Here is a 21,237-nt window from a genome sequence, read left to right as displayed (position 1 = left end):
GCTGAGGTTCACCCGGTACATGGTATATTTTTCTCTGAAGAAAGCTACACTGAATGCAAATGAAGTCTCAAAGCCCTACAAAGTACAGTCGGGAAAACGCAGTTCCTTCTAAATCCCTTTGGGGACCAGGCTCCCCTCTCCGTGTGTCTGTGTCTGCGGTGAGTATGCCTGGGTGGGGGAGGCTGGGGCAGGGTGGGAGGAGGCAGAGAGAGGGGAAAGACTCCATGCAGTGATTATGTGGAGGGGATTTGCTATGTCCCTTTTCTCCCCCCCCCTTCCTTTGTCCTCTTTCTCTGTGTTCCTCTCTTTGTCCCCTTTTCCTCGTCCCCTTCTTCTGCATTTGTCTGGGAGAGGATCCTGGAGTGTTCTTTTGATCGAATCAATCTTTCTCTGGCACTTGAGTTCTGATTGGCTGAAGGACTTAGGGAGGAAAAAAAAACTTTAATTAAGGAGATAATCTCTTCTTTGGAAGTTTGGCAGCTCCATTTCACCTCCCCTTAACTCTGTTTGGGATCACTTACACACCAAGGAAGTTGGGGTTTGAGGGGAATTCCACCCCACTACCACTGAGGAGAATACTTTTGCATCTTACCTCTCTGTCTCCCAAAGTTTAGAATTTTCTATCCTTATTACTCCAAAGGATTAGGATGCTTGTGAAGCCTTCTGCGTGCATCTTTCTTTTCACCTGTGTCTTCCAACTCAGCCATACCTGGTAAGTAACCCGGACTCTTACCTGGAACTGGGAATAGGTAATTGTGTGTGATCTATTGGAGAGAGCTTATTTTCATTTCTAGAACTGTAGGAAGCCTTGGGATCTCTCCTAGGGAAAAAAAATTGTTCCACAGAGTAGGACTCTTTCTAAATTTACAGTTGGTTTTAGTAAATCTTTAAGATTCTTGGCAATATAGAAATGGATTATAAGTTGGGGGGGTTCTTACGTTTGTAAATTGCTGGACCGCATATATTCAAGTCATTTTGGGGGAAACGGACAGTAGCCCTTTTTACCAAATTCTGATGTCAGCATTGTGGTGAAGAAGAGGTGTTTCAGAGCAAGATCTACTGTAAGCTGAATCTGATCTTTGAGGTGGAGGTGGGAGACAAAATTCAATGGAATCTTATTTTGCACTTTCTGACTTAAATATTTTTTTTCAGAATATTCTAAGTAACTGCTCATATCGACACTTCCTAGACACTGAAAAATTTACTCAAGGTACTGAGTTGGTACTAGGTTAACAAACATGTTTGAAATAAACTGTTTTAGAAACATAAATTTCTCTAAAAATGTATTTAATTTATTCCACTTACACATATTTCTAAATTGCTCAGAAAATGAGAAAATGTGTCTGAAAATGCTTTGTAATCTATAAACCATTACACAAATCATAGATGATATTATCATCCTTTTCATTTAGCTCTTGGAAACCATATAAATATCTATATAAGGAAATGTTAACAAGCAAGTATGCAATAACGTACAGAAGAAAGACCTGGGAGATACATGTCGCTAGGTGTTTGGAATTTCTCCCCAATTAAAATATAAACTCAGTTTCTCTCTTTATCAGTTTTAGCTTTGCCCATCTATGTAATCAAGATATAAATCCAATTGCTGCATAAACTATTGAGAAAACAAAAATAGGAATTTCATTGCTAAAATCAGCTTCCTACACTGGTTGAGGGTGTATTCTAATTTTAAATGAGTAAAGCCATCTTTATTAGCGAGTCGATCAGAAGTGTGTCAAATGAGTACAACAACTTGCAAGCTAACACAATAATTTGCAACATCGATGATTATGAACTGAACCAACAAATAACCGGTCAGTTTTTAATTGGCATTTTAATTAAATATGTCATGTTAAAAAAAAAATCTGTCTTCTCTCTCCTTCATGAGAACAAAAAGACAAAAGGGAGAGGAGACTATTTCAGAGCATTTCTACTGACGTTCATGGTATTCTTCAGCTGATTCAGTATCAGCAAAAGAGAAACACGAGATTCCTTTCCCCAGTCACCAGGGCAGTGTGAAGAATTGTTCTATAAAAATACCTTTACTGTGTGTTCCTTCCCTGCTGGAGGGGGTCATGTTCATTTCATTCCGAAACTGACACAGCCACACTGAAAGGTGGCTGGGTTGCTTGTCTGTCCAAATTCAAGTGTCTGGATTCAAAAAGAGACAAGAAAAAAAGAGATGTGAAAGAAAGTTCTAATTTAAAAACAGGGTTTAAGAACCCCTTCTTGCCTCGCCTGACTTTGAGGAGAAAATGTACAAACCTCCTGTATAATGCAATTAGATTTTAATTGCCTTTCCCCTATAAGCCCCAATTTGAATGCAACATTTATAGTTTGCCAAGAGTCTGATTTGGGTAGCATTTGAAAGTGATTTTTAAGCTTCACATTAAATCTTGATTATTCTTATAATGGAACTATCAGGGTTTTACATAAGGTCATCCTTCCCTTTGTGCCATGCAGAGAAATTTGACCAACCGCAGCCTTTCAGAGTTTCTCTTAATACTTCATTATCAACCTTTTATGTAAGGATCCCAGAAGCATTTAACAAATAGAGAATCACAATTTCTGCTTGGCTGTTCAATTGTAGGCTTTCCTGAAATTGCTGTCTAAAGGAGTCTATCAACAGAAATTCCTGAGCTTGAAAAGGAGAGAATAAAGATGACATTCACCTACAATCTGCAGTTTCACTAGATATCTCAGTGCAAGATAATTAGGAGGAAAAAAGCATTCTCCACAGTTCCTTCTTGTTGGGACTTCTCTGAGAATAATTTTCTTTAGTAACTTAAGAAAAATCTTTTCTTTGAATTTGTTTGTCTTAACCCTAATGCCTTAAGAAAGAGAGAGAAGGGGAATGTACGAGGGCATGACATAGCCAAGCAGATGGTGATGGTTATGATGGTGGCCAGAGATAAGCCAATTTGACTTTTCACTTCCAATGCTTGTATTTTTCTGGAGTGAACAGGCCTAGAACATGTTTTTTCTTAACTTTTACCTTCATTTTACTCCAAATGATGTCTCATAACGATACTAGGTCTTGCTCAGTACTATCCACTTCTCTTTCTTTCTGCTCTACTCAATCACCAAATCAGAAAGATGCACTGGGACGTAGATGTTAGCCCTGGCTCTGCTCTCATGCTTTAAGGGAGATTTTTAACTGCCTCTCCTTCTTTACAAAGGAGTTAAACAGGGTCAGTCTCTTTTCTGCAGTAGAGAAAGAATTTATCTGGAAACTTAGGGTTTTAAGGCAGCTTTGAAATATATAATTCCTTGGTTCTCTGCATGTGTATTTTTTTGGGTAGCCTTTCTATGGCTCTTGAAATTTCATCTGATAATGACATGCAAAACCCCTGATTTGAGATTATGTGTGTGTGTTGTGGTAGGGGGCCTTGAGTCCATACTCTCACTGAACATCATCTATAGTTTATTATTTTTTGCATGTATGTGAAACTATTTTTCATATAAATAATGAATCATAAAACACACACTCATTTAAAAATGATTGAATTCATGGTGATTTGTTGCCTATTAAGTTTTTGTAGAGTTCTTCCCACTGATAGATATGAAAAGAATAGGTGCGATCGGGTGAGAACCCATTCCATTTCGTCAAACTAAGAGGATTCTCATCCCCACAGAGGTTGGGGATTTTCAAAGTTGGGGACATAAAAAGTAAGGTGTGTGAAATTGCTTTGGAATCTGGAAAATAATATGCCAATATGAAAGATTCACATACCTAATAGCTTTCCTGCTCAATAAAAAAAGGTTTATAGCCCATTAAAAAAAAATGGCTTGAGATTTGTGGAGTAACTTGGAGGTGGATTAGGTTGGCAGCTGCACAGTAGGAAGTCCTTCTAGGGGCTTGCAACACGATTACTGAAATTTAATTTCCATTTTGTCATTGATTTCTCAACAGTGGAGCCACGCATTGTTTCTTTCAGAGTCTCTGTGTCTCTTGCCCCATATAATAATATTAATATAATAACTATTACTATCTACAAAGGCTGTGAGGTCTGGAGGAGATACTTCATTACAGCTTTTCTTGCAAAACCAGTTTGTAGAAGCGATGACGACACTACTCCATGATACATCTTCATTTTTGTGTATGCGGATGATAATGTGATACAAAGAAAGATCTTCTTTTTATGACATTATAGAAAGAAAATTGGGCTTTCCTGGTGGCTCAGTGGTAAAGAATTTGCCTGCCAGTCCAGGAGACGAGGGTTCGATCTCTGGGTTGGGAATATTCTCTGGAGAAGGAAATGGCAGCCCACTCTGGTATTCTTGCCTCAGAAATCCCATGGACAGAGGAGCCTGATAGACTACAGTCCATGGGGTCACAAAGAGTCAGACACGACTTAGTTACTAAACAACAGTAATAATAAGCAAACCAGGATATTTTTTAAAAGGGTCAGAAGAAAAGAGATTTCAAACCAAACCCTTTCTCTTCCATGGAAAGAGTTTACTTTTTCCCCTTTTTCCCAGGTGGAACACTTGGTTTAATACTACTCTATATTGGGCAATGCTATTATCTCCGGGACTATTAATAAAATCCCTTTTTCCTGGACTCCATTTGCTTTTTTTAAAAATCAAACTCATATAATCAATTTCTCTTAATCTGCTGGCTGATTATTATTATTATAAATCGGGGCATTTCTAAAGGATTTCATTTGCTCACATTTGGATGAAATGGGTTTTTGGCTAAAAGATTCCAAAGATTCCACCAGAGCCTTGCCATCTACTCATCCTCAAAGATTTAGCTCAGCTAATCCCTCCTCCAGGAAGTCTTCCTAGATTGAATTAGCTACCTCTGCCTCCATTTTTCATATTTTGTAGTTTAAAAATAGAAAGTTGCCTGGCTTACTGAAGTTCTTACTGCTGTATAGCTATAGGCTCCTGAGAAAGGGGAACTTATGATTAGCTTTGGCTTTGTCCTAGATTTGTCTTGGGACACAATCTATACTCAGGAATAATAATGATGTGAACCAATAGTTGGTGAGCATTCACTCTGTAACTTCGCCAAAAACACATAGCTTGTTAGTAATGAGACAGGAATTTGACTCAACATCACTTGCTACACTGAGCCACCAAACCATCCTGTGTCAGACAGGACTGCTTTGTCTCCTCTGCCCATGATTTGTAGCTCAGCAGCCAGAATACTGGACCGTGCTCCTTCATGCTATGGCCAGACTTTTTTCTCTGTCTGGCACTCCAATTCTTCTGGGAATTTTTAATGATATTAAATTTAGTCTGACAAACATGCAGAGGTCTAGCACTGAGAAACAAAACCTTATACATGGCTAATATTTTGATGCTTGGGGCTGGTGCATGGGGATGATCCAGAGAGATGATATGGGGTGGGAGGTGGGAGGGGGTTCATGTTTGGGAACTCATGTACACCCGTGGCGGATTCATGTCAATGTATGGCAAAACCAATACAATTTTGTAAAGTAAAATAAAGTAAAAATAAAAACTTAAAAAAAAATTAAAAAAGTATTTCTTCTGTTAGCTTACTTAAATTGTCTCTTACATTAATTATCCATAGAATGCACTTTTATTTCATTCCTTTCATCTCATTGAAAACTATCGTCTACCTCTTGATTTGAATTAGATATATGAAGTACTGGCTTTTGTCCCAAAACTCAAATTACCTGTTCTTTTCAAGATAGCAGGTTTGTGTTTGTATGGAGATCAGCGCAAAAACTTCTGTGCTATCTTTACTGCCTCTGATATTAAAAGTTTACTTGCAACATAAGGAAGCTAGTTCTGACTATATTCTCCTAAGAATAAAGACATATATTTGTAGCATCTGTTAGAATTTCCAGGAGTCCAAGAATGATTATGGGTATCCTCCATTTCATCATTTTTCATTTAACAGCTTTTAAATAAACACTTGGGAATCTTTAGAGCTCTTTTGCCTTTTGGTTATCAAAGTAACTAGCCAATAGTGAAAACAGATTACCCAATATTCCTAATTTAATTGCATGGCAAGGAGACATATAGAATAAATATATAGTGTTGTTAAACCAGACATACCCAAAAAACTCTTCCCTATTTCCATCAGAAAGGCAGAGGAGATTTTATAGAGTTTAGAGAGATGGAGCAATACAATTTTTCTTAGGATAAACTCTCATTTTTCAGAAAGCAGATTTTTCTTCCTAGGTAAAAGATCAGGCTGGGTTAATAGTTGGGGGAACTCTGAGCCTGGTTCACATAAACAACATTCCCCACTGCCTCCCATTTGAAATATACCTACACTCTGAGGGCCTCTCGAAAGAAACTACCATCCATTTTGGACAGACTCTCTAGTCTCATTATGAGCCAAACTTTTACGGTTTGTTTTTCTCAGTCTTTATTGTTGGCTCTTGTTATTGATCATATCATTTCACTGTATGCTTCTAAGATCAGAGCTTTCTCCAGACCAAGAGAAATCAAACCATAAGGGGATCATTTAAATCCACTATTGTCTGACCAGTTCAAATTCACCCTTCTTAATAGGATATTTTCCCAACTTCAGCATCCTCCGGTACCAGCACAGTGTGAGGCTATGTGCCAGCAGCCTCAGAAAGACCCTGTAAGTGAGACAATAGTTCAATCTTTCTATGCAATTCCCTAAATGAAATTCTTACGTTTACTAGGTCAAGCTTAACCCATCCTTCAGAAGGAGAAATTCCCCTTTATTCAAAACTGTAATTCTTTTTTGCTACCATCAATCATAGTCCTTTTGCTTTACTCGGGCCCTCCGTATCAGACTTTGAAGATTTCACTTCATACTAATATCCAGGCTAATAAATAGTGATAGTTGAACTGTTTTATCCTGTCTGGCATTTCTTCATGTTAATCTAAGGCATCTGGGAGAGACTAGACTGCACAGATGGTTGGTTCTGTTCAGACTATTTATTCTGTTGTTTAATTCTATATAATAAACTTTTTCTTAGAAACATAGAGTAGCATATAGAATGACCTGCCATAGTTCAGCTTCAACAGTTATCAACTGCTGGTTCATCCTGCTTCATCTACACTTTTTGTATTATTGTCAACTGCATATATTTCTCTTTGTCTAAACCTTCCATGGTAAATACTACCATGGTTCAAAATAGGCAAAAGAAGGATAGGAAAAGGATTCTTTTGCCTGAGAGATCTTGATAGCCAATTAGAGTAAGTCTTGGGGAACATCATATAGATATGACTGCCCTTGGGGGAAAATCAAGAACACAAATTAGTGAAAAGAGAAAATTTATTCAAACAGATATTTGAGTTTATTTCTATTTGAGATGTGGCTGGTTAGCAAAGGCAACAGAAAATGATAGTTGGGTCAGATTGAGGAAAGAAAACTTTTACCATCCATTTGGATCTAGTTGCATTAAGTAATGAAAATGGTACCAAAGTGCCAACGCTTGTCAATTTTCCCACCTTGAACTGGTCACCTAATTGTGTTGTAAGATAATTCTTACAGTTACCATACATACTTTCCTCCTTGATCCTGACATAAACCAATTGACTGATCCATCAATGCAACTGAGAACATGAATATTTTCTAAAGTCTATACTACAGGGACCAATGTTAAAGATCATAAAACAAAACAAAGTTTTCTGCCTTCATAACAGTCCTGGAAAAGGTTCCTGCAATCCCAGGCTTCCTGGGAAGAGTGGTTTGAGCTGTACCTTAGCAGCTTTCACTTAGAGACCACAGAACAGAGAATGAGTTCAGTTTATTCCCAGTTAGAGTCCTCATTTACATGCTAAGTGTTGAAGTGCTTTTTTGTAGCTCCGTGTTTCTCAGCAGAGTTTGCTACAATACATAAAGAAGGAGGGATATGAGGACAGAAAGACTGCTCTATAAAATATCCTGGAATACAAATGCCTTTTCAGTTTCAAGGGAAAAGATTATCCCTTGAAAATTTCCGATTTCTTTGGGAAAGGAATCTGCCTGAGACTGTTTTGCAGAGACGCATGATATATTCTCGCCTGTGGGCTATTACTGTGGGCTATTATATATTATCTTTGCCTTTGCCAGTAGTTGCTTGGCAAGGGCTAGATCTGAGATATCACGGGATTTTAATACAAGCGTTAAGGACAACTGTTAAAACTGAAGCATCTGTTTAACATTTCTTTCTTTATAGCCAAGTGATTTATAACACTTTTTCCTAGTACTTTAGGGCACTGCATTTTAATATAGAAAATTCACATTTATATAAAACAGCTTGAGAATTATTTATAGAGCTGAATTCCTCTTGAAGAATGAGAGGGAGTTTAAAACCATGAAAGAGATAATGGGGATATGGCCAAAACTACACATTTGTTACTTTTTCCTTTCCTACAGATCTTGAAAAAAAAACCCTTGGCTCTAGTCTTCACAGCAATCATTTCTTTCTTTCCTTTCACATCCACACTCCTTCAATGAATCTATGCTAGTTGCTTTCATTTCACAACTGTTTACTTGCTGTAATCTGGCCTCTGAAATAGATCTATTTCTCCACTGAAATAGATCTCTCCATTGATATCACCTCTGTTCCCTCCTGACAAACTTTTAAGTTGGAGGAAGGTTATCTTTGAAATCCTGAATCCTTCTCTTCCCTTCAAGACGTTAAATATCTTGGGCCTTCTACTTTCTAATCCCATCCAATGACTAAATCGGAAAGAGCTTGATTTCAATTATTTCTACTTTACAATGTATAAGAATTAGTCATGCTGGTCACTCTTGGAAAAGTCTGTATTTTAAACTTAACTCTGTCTAATTGTACAGTGAATTGTTTCTAGCTCAAAACTCCTTAGGTACTATCAGCAAACGAAGTGAAAATGTTTGGATCAATGAGATATTATTTCAGTCACCAGTAAGGCTTGCTTTCTATGTATATAATTGTGTGTATGTACATATCTGTGCATGCTCTGCAGGTCCAATGTTGCAGAGGCTAGAGTCACAATAAAATTTGCTCAGGAAGAGCTATCCTTGGGTTTTCCCCGGCCCAGTGGATTTTGTGAATTCCATGGGGTGAAACACCTGGCCATTAGACATACATTCTAAGAGAAAGTTGTTTCACTGAGGCATCTGCCAGCAGCTCTGCTGGTCTGGACCCTCCCCTCAACCTTTCTCCTCCTTTCCCCTATACCCTCTCTGTGCCAAATCACCAGCTTCAGCTGAAGATCTGTATCTACATTCATTTACCGCCACTTTTCCTCTTCCCTGGGCTTCACCCAAAGTTATTATTATCAGACTGTCTTCCTGAAGTGGGCCAACTAGGGCTTCATGACCCAGAGACTCTCTGTGGACTTCAAATGGCAAAGAGAAGCCAAATCTGTTATTCAAGGACTCGTGGGGAGAGTGAACCAAGGAGGGGATCAGAGGGCATAGAGATGAAAGTCCTGGGCATTGAGAAGAAAACACCAAATCCTGGAAAATTCTGTTTAGAACCTTTGTTAAAAAAAAAAAAAATAGGTGTGTGGAAGGGGAAAAGGGAATCCTAACTTAGAGTGAAGCTATATCAACCACTGGAGTTCCAATATATCTGGTTACACTTGCCGATCAGTAAGGCTGGCCTGTTAGCCTTGCTGCATGAGACTGAGTTCTTTCTTGGGAGGGACTCTCATACTGAGGGGAGAGTGAGTCGAGCCCACAAACTTGGCACAGTAACAAGGTCCTGGTCACGCAAAGGGATGAGTAAGTCTGCAGGTAGCATGCTGGGTGCTCCTTCCTGGGCCTGCGCTGGTCTGTGCTGTGGGGCTGTATAGGATCAGGCATGTGTCCTCACGAGGGCTGCCACACCACTCAGAGCACGAGGTGATGGGCTACAGACCTCCTCATGGGCTACGCTAGTTTGGAGAAAGCCTGCAAACAGGGAAAAATAAGTAAAACTAATTGGATAGTGTTTGCCCACAATTGATACCATATTAAAAAGCAGAGACATTACTTTGCCAACAAAGGTCCGTCTAGTCAAGTCTATGGTTTTTCCAGTAGTCATGTACGGATGTGAGAGTTGGACTGTGAAGAAAGCTGAGTACTGAAGAATTGATACTTTTGAACTGTGGTGGTGGAGAAGACTCTTGAGAGTCCCTTGGACTGCAAGGAGATCCAACCAGTCCATTCTAAAAAAGATTTGCCCTGGGTGTTCTTTAGAAGGAATGATACTAAAGCTGAAACTCCAGTACTTTGGCCACCTCATGCGAACAGTTGACTCATTGGAAAAGACTCTGATGCTGGGAGGGATTGGGGGCAGGAGGAGAAGGGGATGACAGAGATGAGATGGCTGGATGGCATCACTGACTCGATGGACGTGAGTCTGAGTGAACTCCGGAAGTTGGTGATGGACAGGGAGGCCTGGCGTGCTGCGATTCATGGGGTCACAAACAGTTGGACACGCCTGAGTTCTGGCAGGCTCTAGAACTTCTGAGCAACTGAGCACACATGCACGTAGGAAGTTCTACAAAATTGCAGGTTCCCATTCTCTATTAGATATGTCTGCATGCATGAATGCTAAGTTGCTTCAGTCCTGTCCAACTGTTTGCGACCCCATGAACTGTAGCCTGCCAGGCTTCCCTGTCCATGGGATTCTCCAGGCAAGAATACTGGAGTGGGATGCTATGCCCTCCTACAGGGGATTTTCCTGACCCTGGGATTGAATCCAAATCTCCCAAGTCTCCTGCATTGGCAGGAGGGTGTTTTACCGCTAGTGCCACCTGGGAAGACCCTAGAACTTCCTAAGCAGATAAAATAAAGTACATTTCTTCAAATAGTATCAGGTGAAGAAGGGCTTTGAAAATCTGAGTGTATGGCTCTATGGATAATAAATATTAGGTAAGAAAAGACAAACAAACAAACTTGGAGGCTTTCCAAGAGCTAAAAGAGAAGCTGTGGCATTTGTATTTGGGTTGATCCAAAGTCCCTCCTGTCCTGTACCAGTTCCCTGGGAAAATTTTGCTGGTGGTCAGGCTGATTCTGGAATAGCCAATTCAGGAGGCCAGATGGCCTATGAAAAAAGCTGTGTAGTGTTAGAAGCTGTGGGTGTTTATGCTCTAGATCAAAGAATTTTGAATTGTGGTTAGATTGTGGGCAGATTACAGCTACTGAGGTACTGCAAGTTTAGAAATTCCCCAGAGCAGAGAAGCAATGGGGAAATGATTAAAAAAAAAAAAAAAGTCCACAGGGCTCTGCTTCAGCAGTTATTCACAGCCTCAGAACTGCTAATGTATCTGTATCTATGGATGGTTGCTTAACAAGGGTTGAAAAGATATTTAGTGATGGAGAAAATAGCAAGGACCTAAACTCACATTAAAAGGAAGGGGAAGGAACTTGTTAATGTCGATATTACAGGGATTGTGGCAAAAGGTAGTGAAGACAAGACAAAAGGACATAATGTGGCCAGTTAGTCCAGATGGGAGCAAGTAAAAGCAGAGGCACTTCCAGTGAAACATTGAGAGATCTCAGAATGAATGATGGAGAGAGAGTAAGAGGGGGGAAGATCTGATTGCTCTTTCAAATGTGTCCCGTTGGTAAATTAACTTGGAATAAGAATGAAATAGCTTTAGAAGGAATAGCTTTTTGTAGGAAAAAGCATAAAGCAAAACATAAGTCACAGACTCCCTTCAGGGTTAATGACAAGAATGTGGAGGTGGCCTGAGAATATAGAATACTAGCTTTGGCATTAAAGACTTCTCTGAGTGAAAGTAGTTAGCATGTTTCTTAGAGGACAGGGGGCCCCTAGATAAAGATCCAGAATCCTTGTGGGCATATCCCACCCTCCTCAAATAAATATTTTACTCTCAGTATGGGGAAGGTGGGCATAAACAGGGCAGCTGAAATCGCCAGGAAAACACTGATACCAAGAAAAAACTGCAGGGAAGGAAGGAGATCCATGGTTTTCATTCTCAGTGCAGTTAGAGACTCAGCCCCTCAAGACAGGGACCAGCGAGAGCTTTGGGAACCGCCCAGTCCAGAAGGTGCTCCATCCAGTCACCAAAAAAGAGAATGTCCACCTGTTTGTTACTGTTGCAGTTGGAGAAGCCATTTTCCAGATGGAGACAATATTTGAGTCTCCCAGGCCCTCAAATTATACCTAGGCATGGGATGCTTGTTGGCGCCTCCCCGTTCTCCCCCTGACCAGTGCTTCAAAGTGGATTCTCAGGATCACCAGCAATACAGATTCTACCCACTCTCCCATCAACACTCTACTGCCCAACAAGAGTCTCTGGAGCTGCGGGCCTTCATGTTTAATAAACTCCCCAGAAGATTCTCATGCACTTTACAGATAATATATCTGGATTGATTTTCAAAGCCTGTAATGAAGTCCATTCTCCAAATCTCTGGCACTCCAGATTATGTATATATACATGTTGTGATTTTTGCATAATTATTATAAAAGATTTGCAGAAGGTTGCAAAGAAATGTACAGGGAAGTTCTATGCCCACTTTCCCTAGCCTCCCCCAGCATTAACATCTTTCAACTGTAGTGTGATATCCATAAAGCTTATTCAGACTTTACCAGTTTTACATACCCCACAGTCACTTCACTGTCCTAGACTAATGGAATGCCTCTAAAAGATCACCAAAGCAAGACAGACAGGAGGATAAAAGAGGTTGGGAAAGAATCAAGTCCTGTCTAGGTCAGGCACTATAGCCGCGTGACAGTTAAAGGGGATTGGTGCAGCGTGGCTGCGGCTTACACCATTTTCCACTGGGACTAACAGTGAAGCCGGGGCAGGTCTGAGGAGATGCTCTCATCAAGTTCACTGTCTTCAGGCATCTGAAGACAAGGGAAGGGCTGGAGCTTCAGTTGGAGTCTTATTGAGGATCATCCTGCTTCTCTGGCTAAAATCCAAGTCTCCATGTCTTTGCTTTTGAGCCACTGGAAACTGTTAGCTTCCAAGGTAATAATCTTCCGTAAAATCAGAAATTCTTTAGGGTTGTTATAGGAGTGGAAGTGGTCCAGGGTGGGTAAATCAACAATGGCCAGATGCCAAGACTAAGCACATTTATCTTGGGTGGGCAAAGCACTATTTGCACGAGATCCCTAAACATTGATCCCAAGGAAAGTACTGAAAGAACACTACAGAGTCTAATACTTTAAAAAAATTTCCATTTCCTTGCAAAGATGGCACCCTTTGAAAGGGCCACCATATGAAGGGGCTCCAGGCTGGGATCACTGCTTGGGTTCAGCATATTGCAGGCAGGTCAGGAAAACTGGGAGGGCTCAGGCCCCAGAAGTTTATCTAAAGGAGTAACTATGGAGTCTTCCTAAGAGAGCATTCTCTCTAAAGGAAGGGAATTGAGAAGATCAGCTCTTAAATCTTGTCACTGGAATTTGTTAGCAAGCCCCTCAGTTTCAGTCCAGCGAAGGAGGTGGGAGGGTGACCAGGAGGGGGTTATAAGGAAAAACAAAAGAACAGTTTCATGACACCCTGTAAGACTTGTACACAAACAGCAGTTTTGATACGAAGTGGAAAAGTAAAACTCTAAAAGAGGTTAAAAGATATTTGCTCTGACATTTAAAAAATAGACTTTTAAAAGGAGAAGTTTTAGGTTTACAGAAAATTAGAGCAGAGAGTACAGAATTCACATCTATCTGCTCCCCTGCTCCCCTGTACAGTTCTCCCAGTTATTAATATCTTGCATTAGTGTGGTACATTTGTTTGTCCCTGCTTTTTCATCTGTTGAGCCCAATGTGAGCAGCAACATAGCTCCAAAATGTATCCAGGGGATGTGGTGGTAGATAAAGCAGAACCTGGCAGATATGGGTGCCTGGTGGGCATGAAGCCAAAGAAATAGTTAGAGCAATGGAATAATAGAAAAGCAGCAGAGACAGGGTGATAGTTAACTGAACCCTTTATGACTGTGGGCAAAAACCCCTAAAACCTCCAAGAAATACCAAGAAATTTTCGGGGATCGGGAGTCCTCAATTAGCATGTGGGAATAAGAGCAAGAGAAATATGAGTTGCAGAAAAGCACAGCAGTAAGGGAGTACATGCTCCAGAAATCAGACCGACTAGGTTCCAACTCCGTCTTTACCATTTAACTAGCTGTGGGACACTGACTAACAATCTGTTTCTCTTTCTGTGACTGTAAAATGGAAGACGCACTAGCTTCTACCTCATATAATTGTTGTAATAATTATGTGAGCTTAAAACATGTAAAGCACTAAAAAGAATATTTTGTGTGCACAGAATAAACACCCAATAAGTCATACAGTAACTATTCCATGGGGTTGTTATAAAAAAATTGAAAACAATGACACAGGTAGAGCACCCAAAAGAGTTCCTTATATATCTAATAAATTCTCATTACTTGTGTGATAAAAATTAAACTTTATATGGGATTAGTATATATACTTGGAGACGGCAATGGCACCCCACTCCAGTACTCTTGCCTGGAAAATCCAATGGACGGAGGAGCCTGGTGGAAGAGGCTCCTCCGGAAGAGTCGGATACGACTGAGCGACTTTACTTTCACTTTTCTGCATTGGAGAAGGAAATGGCAACCCACTCCAGTGTTCTTGCCTGGAGAATGCCAGGGATGGGGTCGCACAGAGTCGGACACAACTGAAGCGACTTGGCAGGCAGGCAGGCAGTATATATACTGGAGGACTAACTAAAGGAGAGGAAACAACTGTAAAATTTTTATTTGGCAGTGTAAAAGCAAAACTAACTATAGTTATTTATGTAAATTGCTTGCTACTTATGCCTAATTGCTATGAAGCACAATAACAATTATACATAACATTAAGTGTGTCAGATTAACGTGCTAAAAGTTTTGATTATAACATCAACCTCTGTGTACATATGCTCAGTGTTCACTGATGCTCTTGTGGAATGATCTGCTAATGCACCACGCTCATCTGCTCACCATGCTGGAAAATTGGTGGGAGCACAGGCTTGCCACAAACTTCTTTCTCATATCCCCCCAAATCTTTTTTCAGTCCTTTTTATCCTAGAATTTTCTGTTGATTCTGATGATCCTCTCATTATTTTTGCAAAATCTTAATTTATTTTTATCGGGTACTTGCTATGTTCAAGGTACTATATTAGGAGCTGGAGGGGATACAATGATAACTAAGACAGCCTCTACTTCAAGTTGAGTATAAGGGAATAAAAAAAAAAACCTTTATATGAGGCAGAAAAAAGTTGCTGAGAGTCTTCAAGAAACTGGTTGTGGGTTTTGAGTTAGATACTAATTTAAGAATAAGTAACATTTTAAAAATATTCAGTTCAGTTCAGTTCAGTTGTTCAGTCGTGTCTGACTCTTTGCCATCCCATGGACTGCAGCACGCCAGGCCTCCCTGTCCATCACCAACCCCTGGAGTTTACTCAAACTCATGTCCATCGAGTCAGTGATGCCATCCAATCATCTCATCCTCTGTCGGCCCCTTTTCCTCCCTCCTTCAATCTTTCCCATCATCGGGGTCTTTTCAAATGAGACAATTCTTTGCATCAGGTGGCCAAAGTATTGGAGTTTCAGCTTCAGCATCAGTCCTTCCAATGAATATTCAGGACTGATTTCCTTTAGGATGGATTGGTTGGATCTCCTTGGTGTCCAAGGGACTCTCAAGAGCCTTCTCCAACACCACAATTCAAAAGCATCAATTCTTCGGTGCTCAGCTTTCTTTAAAGTCCAATTCTCACATCCATACATGACTACTGGAAAAACCATAGCTTTAACTAGATGGACCTTTGTTGGTAAAGTAATGTCTCTACTTTTTAATAATCTGTCTAGGCTAGTCATAACTTTTCTTCCAAGGAGCAAGTATCTTTTAATTTCATGGCTGCAGTCACCATCTGCTGTGATTCTGGAGCACCCCCCCCCCAAAAAAAAACATAAAGTCTGTCACTGTTTCCACTATTTCCCCATCTATTTCCCATGAAGGGATGGGACCGGATGCCATGATCTTCGTATTCTGAATGTTGAGTTTTAAGCCAACTTTTTCGCTCTCCTCTTCCACTTTCATTAAGAGGCTCTTTAGTTCTTCTTTGCTTTCTGCCATAAGGGTGATGTAATCTGCATATCTGAGGTTACTGGTATTTCTCCTGGCAATCTTGATTCCAGCTTGTGCCTTATCCAGCCCAGCGTTCCTCATGATGTACTCTGCATATAAATTAAATAAGCAAGGTGAAAATATACAGCCTTGATGTACTCCTTTCCCAGTTTTGAACCAGTCTGTTGTTCCATGCCCAGTTCTTACTGTTGCTTTCTGACCTGCATACAGATTTCTCAAGAGGCAGGTCAGGTGGTCTGGTATTCCCATCTCTTGAAGAATTTTCCACAGTTTATTGTGATCCACACAGTCAAAGGCTTTGGCATAGTCAAGAAAGCAGAAGTAGATGTTTTTCTGGAATTCTCTTGTTTTTTGATGATCCAGCGGATTTTGGCAATTTGATCTCTGGTTCCTCTGCCTTTTCTAAATCCAGTTGGAACATCTGGAAGTTCATGGTTCGCGTACTGTTGAAGCCTTGCTTTGAGAATTTTGAGCATTACTTTACTAGTGTGTCAGATGAGTACAGTTGTGCAATAGTTTGAGCATTCTTTGACATTGCCTTTCTTTGAGATTGGAATGAAAACTGACCTTTTCCAGTTCTGTGGCCACTGTTGAGTTTTCCAAATTTGCTGGCATATTGAGTGCAGCACTTTCACAGCACCATCTTTTAGGATTCGAAATAGCTCAACTAGAATTCCATCACCTCCACTATCTTTGTTTGTAGTGATGCTTCCTAAAGCCCACTTGACTTTGTGTTCCAGGATATCTGGCTCTAGGTGAGTGATCACACCATCGTGATTATCTGAGTCATGAAGATCTCTTTTGTATAGTTCTTTTGTGTATTCTTGCCACCTCTTCTTACTATCTTCTGCTTCTGTTAGGTCCATACCATTTCTGTCCTTTATTGTGACCATCTTTGCATGAAAAGTTTTTTGCTATCTCTAATTTTCTTGAAGAGATCTCTAGTCTTTCCCATTCTATTATTTTCCTCTATTTCTTTGCATTGATCACTGAGGAAGGCTTTCTTATCTCTCCTCGCTATTCTTTCTGTACATATTAATTGAGATATAATTCATGCATTGTAAAATTTACCCTCTTAAAGAGTACACATCAGTGGGTTTCAGGATATTAAAAAATCTGTACAACCCTCATCAGAATCTATTTTAGAGCATTTTAATCACCTTAAAAAGAAATCCTTTATCCATTAGCAGCCATGTCCCATTCTTCCACCCCTTAGTCCTTCAGTTCAGTTCAGTTCAGTTCAGCTCAGTTCAGTCGCTCAGTTGTGTCTGACTCTTTGCAACCCCATGAATCGCAGCACCCCAGGCCTCCCTGTCCATCACCATCTCCCGGAGTTCACTCAAACTCACGTCCATCGAGTCCGTGATGCCATCCAGCCATCTCATCCTCGGTCGTGCCCTTCTCCTCCTGCTCCCAATCCCTCCCAGCATCAGAGTATTTTCCAATGAGTCAACTCTTCGCATGAGGTGGCCAGAGTACTGGAGTTTCAGCTTTAGCATCATTCCTTCCAAAGAAATCCCTGGGTTGATCTCCTCCAGAATGGACTGGTTGGATCTCCCTGCAGTCCAAGGGACTCTCAAGAGTCTTCTCCAACACCACAGTTCAAAAGCATCAATTCTTTGGCACTCAGCCTTCTTCACAGTCCAACTCTGACATCCATACATGACCACAGGAAAAACCATAGCCTTGACTAGACGGACCTTAGTCGGCAAAGTAATATCTCTGCTTTTGAATATGCTATCTAGGTTGGTCATAACTTTTCTTCCAAGGAGTAAGCGTCTTTTAATTTCATGGCTGCAGTCACCATCTGCAGTGGTTTTGGAGCCCAAAAAAATAAAGTCTGACACTGGTTCCACTGTTTCCCCATCTATTTGCCATGAAGTGATGGGACTGGATGCCATGATCTTCGTACTCTGAATGTTGAGCTTTAAGTCAACTTTTTCGCTCTCCTCTTTCACTTTCATCAAGAGGCTTTTTAGCTCCTCTTCACTTTCTGCCACAAGGGTGGTATCATCTGCATATCTGAGGTTATTGATATTTCTCCCGGCAAAATTGATTCCAGCTTGTGTTTTTTCCAGTCCAGTGTTTCTCATGATGTACTCTGCATATAAGATAAATAAGTAGGGTGACAATATACAGCCTTGACGTACTCCTTTTCCTATTTGGAACCAGTCTGTTGTTCCATGTCCAGTTCTAACTGGTGCTTCCTGACCTGCATACAGATTTCTCAAGAGGCAGGTCAGGTGGTCTGGTATTCCCATCTCTTGAAGAATTTTCCACAGTTTATTGTGATCCACACAGTCAAAGGCTTTGGCATAGTCAAGAAAGCAGAAATAGATGTTTTTCTGGAAATCTCTTGCTTTTTCCATGATCCAGCGGATGTTGGCAATTTGATCTCTGGTTCCTGTGCCTTTTCTAAAACCAGCTTGAACATCAGAAAGTTCACGGTTCACGTATTGCTGAAGCCTGGCTTGGAGAATTTTGAGCATTACTTTACTAGCGTGTGAGATGAGTGCAATTGTGCGGTAGTTTGAGCATTCTTTGGCATTGCCTTTCTTTGGGATTGGAATGAAAACTGACCTTTTCCAGTCCTGTGGCCACTGCTGAGTTTTCCAAACTTGCTGGCATATTGAGTGCAGCACTTTCACAGCATCATCTTTCAGGATTTGAAACAGCTCAACTGGAATTCCATCACCTCCACTAGCTTTGTTCATAGTGATGCTTTCTAAGGCCCACCTGACTTCACATTCCTTAGTCCTTGGCAACTACTAATCTACTTTCAGTTTCTATGGAATTGCTTGTTCTGGACATGTGCATAAAAAGAGTCATATAATGTATGGCCTTTTGTGTCTGGCTTTCATTTAGAATGATATTTTCAAGGTTCATTCATGTAGCATTAGTACTCCATTCCTTTTTATGGCAAAATAATATTCCATTGTATGAACAGACCACAGTTTATTCATCCATTCATCACTTGATAGACATTTGGGTTGTTTTCACTTTTGGGCCATCATGAATAATGCTGCTATGAACACTCATGTATTACAAGTTTTTGCTGGACACATGCTTTTAATTCTCTTGAGTAAATGCCTAGGAGTGGAATTGCAGGGTCATATAGTTACTCTATGTTTAACCTTTTGACGAATTGCCAGACTATTCTCCAAAGTAGTTACACTATTTTGTAATCCCACCAGCAATGTATGAAATTAAATTTCATACATTAAATGTATGTTTTAATTTGTCCACATCCTTGACAATACTTGTTATAGTTTTTTTAGTTTAGTGCGTGTGAATTCTTGTTGTGTTTTTTATTTGTATTTTTATAACTAACAACATGGCTTCCCTGGTGGCTCAGTAGCAAAGAATCTGCCTGCAGTGCAAGAGCCACAGAAGATGTGGGTTCGATCCCTGGGTTGGGAAGATCCCCTGGAGGAGGGCATGGCATCCACTTCAGTATTCTTGCCTGGAGAATCCCATGAATAGACTATAGTTCATAAGGTTGCAAAGAGTCAGACACGACTGAAGTGCCTTAGGACGTGTGCAATGATGTCTGGCATCTTATCATGTAGTTAGTGGCCATTTGTTCACCTTCCTTGGAGAAATTTTTATTCAGATCCTCTGTCCATTTTATTTTTCTTTCAATTAATTTTTATCAGAGTATACTTGCTTTACAATGTTGTGTTAGTTTCCAGTGTAGAGCAAAGTGAATCAGCTATGTGTATACATATAACTCCTTTTTTTTTGGATTTCCTTCTCATTTAGGTCACCACAGAGCATTGAGTAGAGTCCCTTGTGCCATACAGTAGGTCCTTTGCTCATTTTCAAATTGAGCTATTTGCCTTTACACTCTTTAGTTGAAGTGCTCTTTATATGTTCTGGGTAGAGTCTAACTAGATATATGACTTGAAGACATTTTCTTCCATTCTATGGGGTGTCTTTTTACTTTCTTGATGGTGTCTTTTGAAGCATAAAAAATTTTAATTTTGATTAAGTCTAATTTATTTATGTTTTCTTTGATGACATGTGCTTTTGGTATATCTAAGAAACCATTGCCTGATTCCAGGTCATGAAAAATTAAAACTGTGTTTTCATCTATGAGTTTCATTTTTGTAGTTTTAGCTCTCACACTTAGGTCTGTAATTCATTTTTAGTTAATTTTTATGTGCTATGAGGTAGAGATCCAACCTCATTCTTTTGTATGTGGCTATCCAGTTGTCCCAGCACTATTGGCTGACAATGCTAAGAATAGGTAAGATTAATGGAACAGCATAATCAAAGGCATAGAGGCATGAATGCATGGATTTCCAAGAATAGCAACTGGTTAGGCCTGACTAGGGGATTCCTGGTGGCTCAGACAGTAAAGAATCTGCCTGCAATACAGGAGACTTGGGTTTGATCCCTGGGTTGTGAAGATCCTCTGGAGGAGGGCATGGCAACCCACTCTGTGTCTTCTTGCCTTGAGAATCCCATGGACAGAGGAGAATGGTGGGCTACAGTCCATGGGTCACAAAGAGTCGGACAGAACTGAGCAACTAAGCACAGCAGAGGCCTGACTAGAGGACTAGACAAGTAGCGGTGTTTAATGGGAAATGAGGCTGGAAAGGGATGTAGGGTCAGATAATGGAGGGCCTTAAGTGGCCAGAGTTGGAGAACTACAAAAGATTCTTGAGTAGGATGACATTGGAATCAGGCTTTTGGAAGGCTGATCTAGCTCAGACTGTACCTGACAGGAATTGTATGAAAACTGTGAAATAGAGAGGTTAATCACTAGAGCTCTGTAGTGGTTTAGGTCGGGGGCCACAACTCAGGCTGCAACAGTGAGTCACTGAGACAATGAGGAAGAAAAGAGGGAGCTTGTATGTGAAAGATATTACAAAGGCAACATACACTTGGGTTTTAATAACTGGTTGGATTCTGAGAATGGATTGAGAGAGACTGGGCGGGGGCGGGGAACAGTGAAGTCAGAAGTGGCTAGTTGGCAGGGAAGATGAGTTAACTTTTAAACATTCTGTCCTCCACTGTTTACTGGCTATTTCTATTTCTTTTGGGATTTATGTCTTTCATGTCCTTTTTTTTTTTTAAATGTTGTTTGTTCTTTTAAATATGTAAGAGCTCTTCATGTATCATATATTGTAAGCATTTCCCCAAATTTGTCATATGTCCTATATAAGTATTATCTCATCTGACCCTCTCAATAGCCTCTGAAGTTGCCACATCATAACCCCATTAATTATAGTTGAGGTTAACTGAGCACAGACTA

At 40.2% G+C, this 21,237-nt stretch overlaps 1 protein-coding gene across 1 annotated transcript in view; it reads left to right on the top strand.

The window, feature by feature from the left end:
* Window positions 529-21,237, top strand: part of WNT8B (Wnt family member 8B) — a 31,149-nt gene continuing 10,440 nt past the window's right edge. Inside the window, exon 1 of the mRNA XM_018041516.1 lies at window positions 529-712. Coding sequence (XP_017897005.1) covers window positions 648-712 — 65 coding nt within the window. The 5' untranslated portion in view covers window positions 529-647. The remainder of the gene's footprint in view (window positions 713-21,237) is intronic.

This window comes from Capra hircus, chromosome 26, assembly GCF_001704415.2.
Source record: "Capra hircus breed San Clemente chromosome 26, ASM170441v1, whole genome shotgun sequence".
Taxonomy (NCBI): Eukaryota; Metazoa; Chordata; class Mammalia; order Artiodactyla; family Bovidae; genus Capra; species Capra hircus.
The sequence above is the reverse complement of the archived record's forward strand: the minus strand, read 5'-3'. Positions and strand labels throughout refer to the sequence as shown.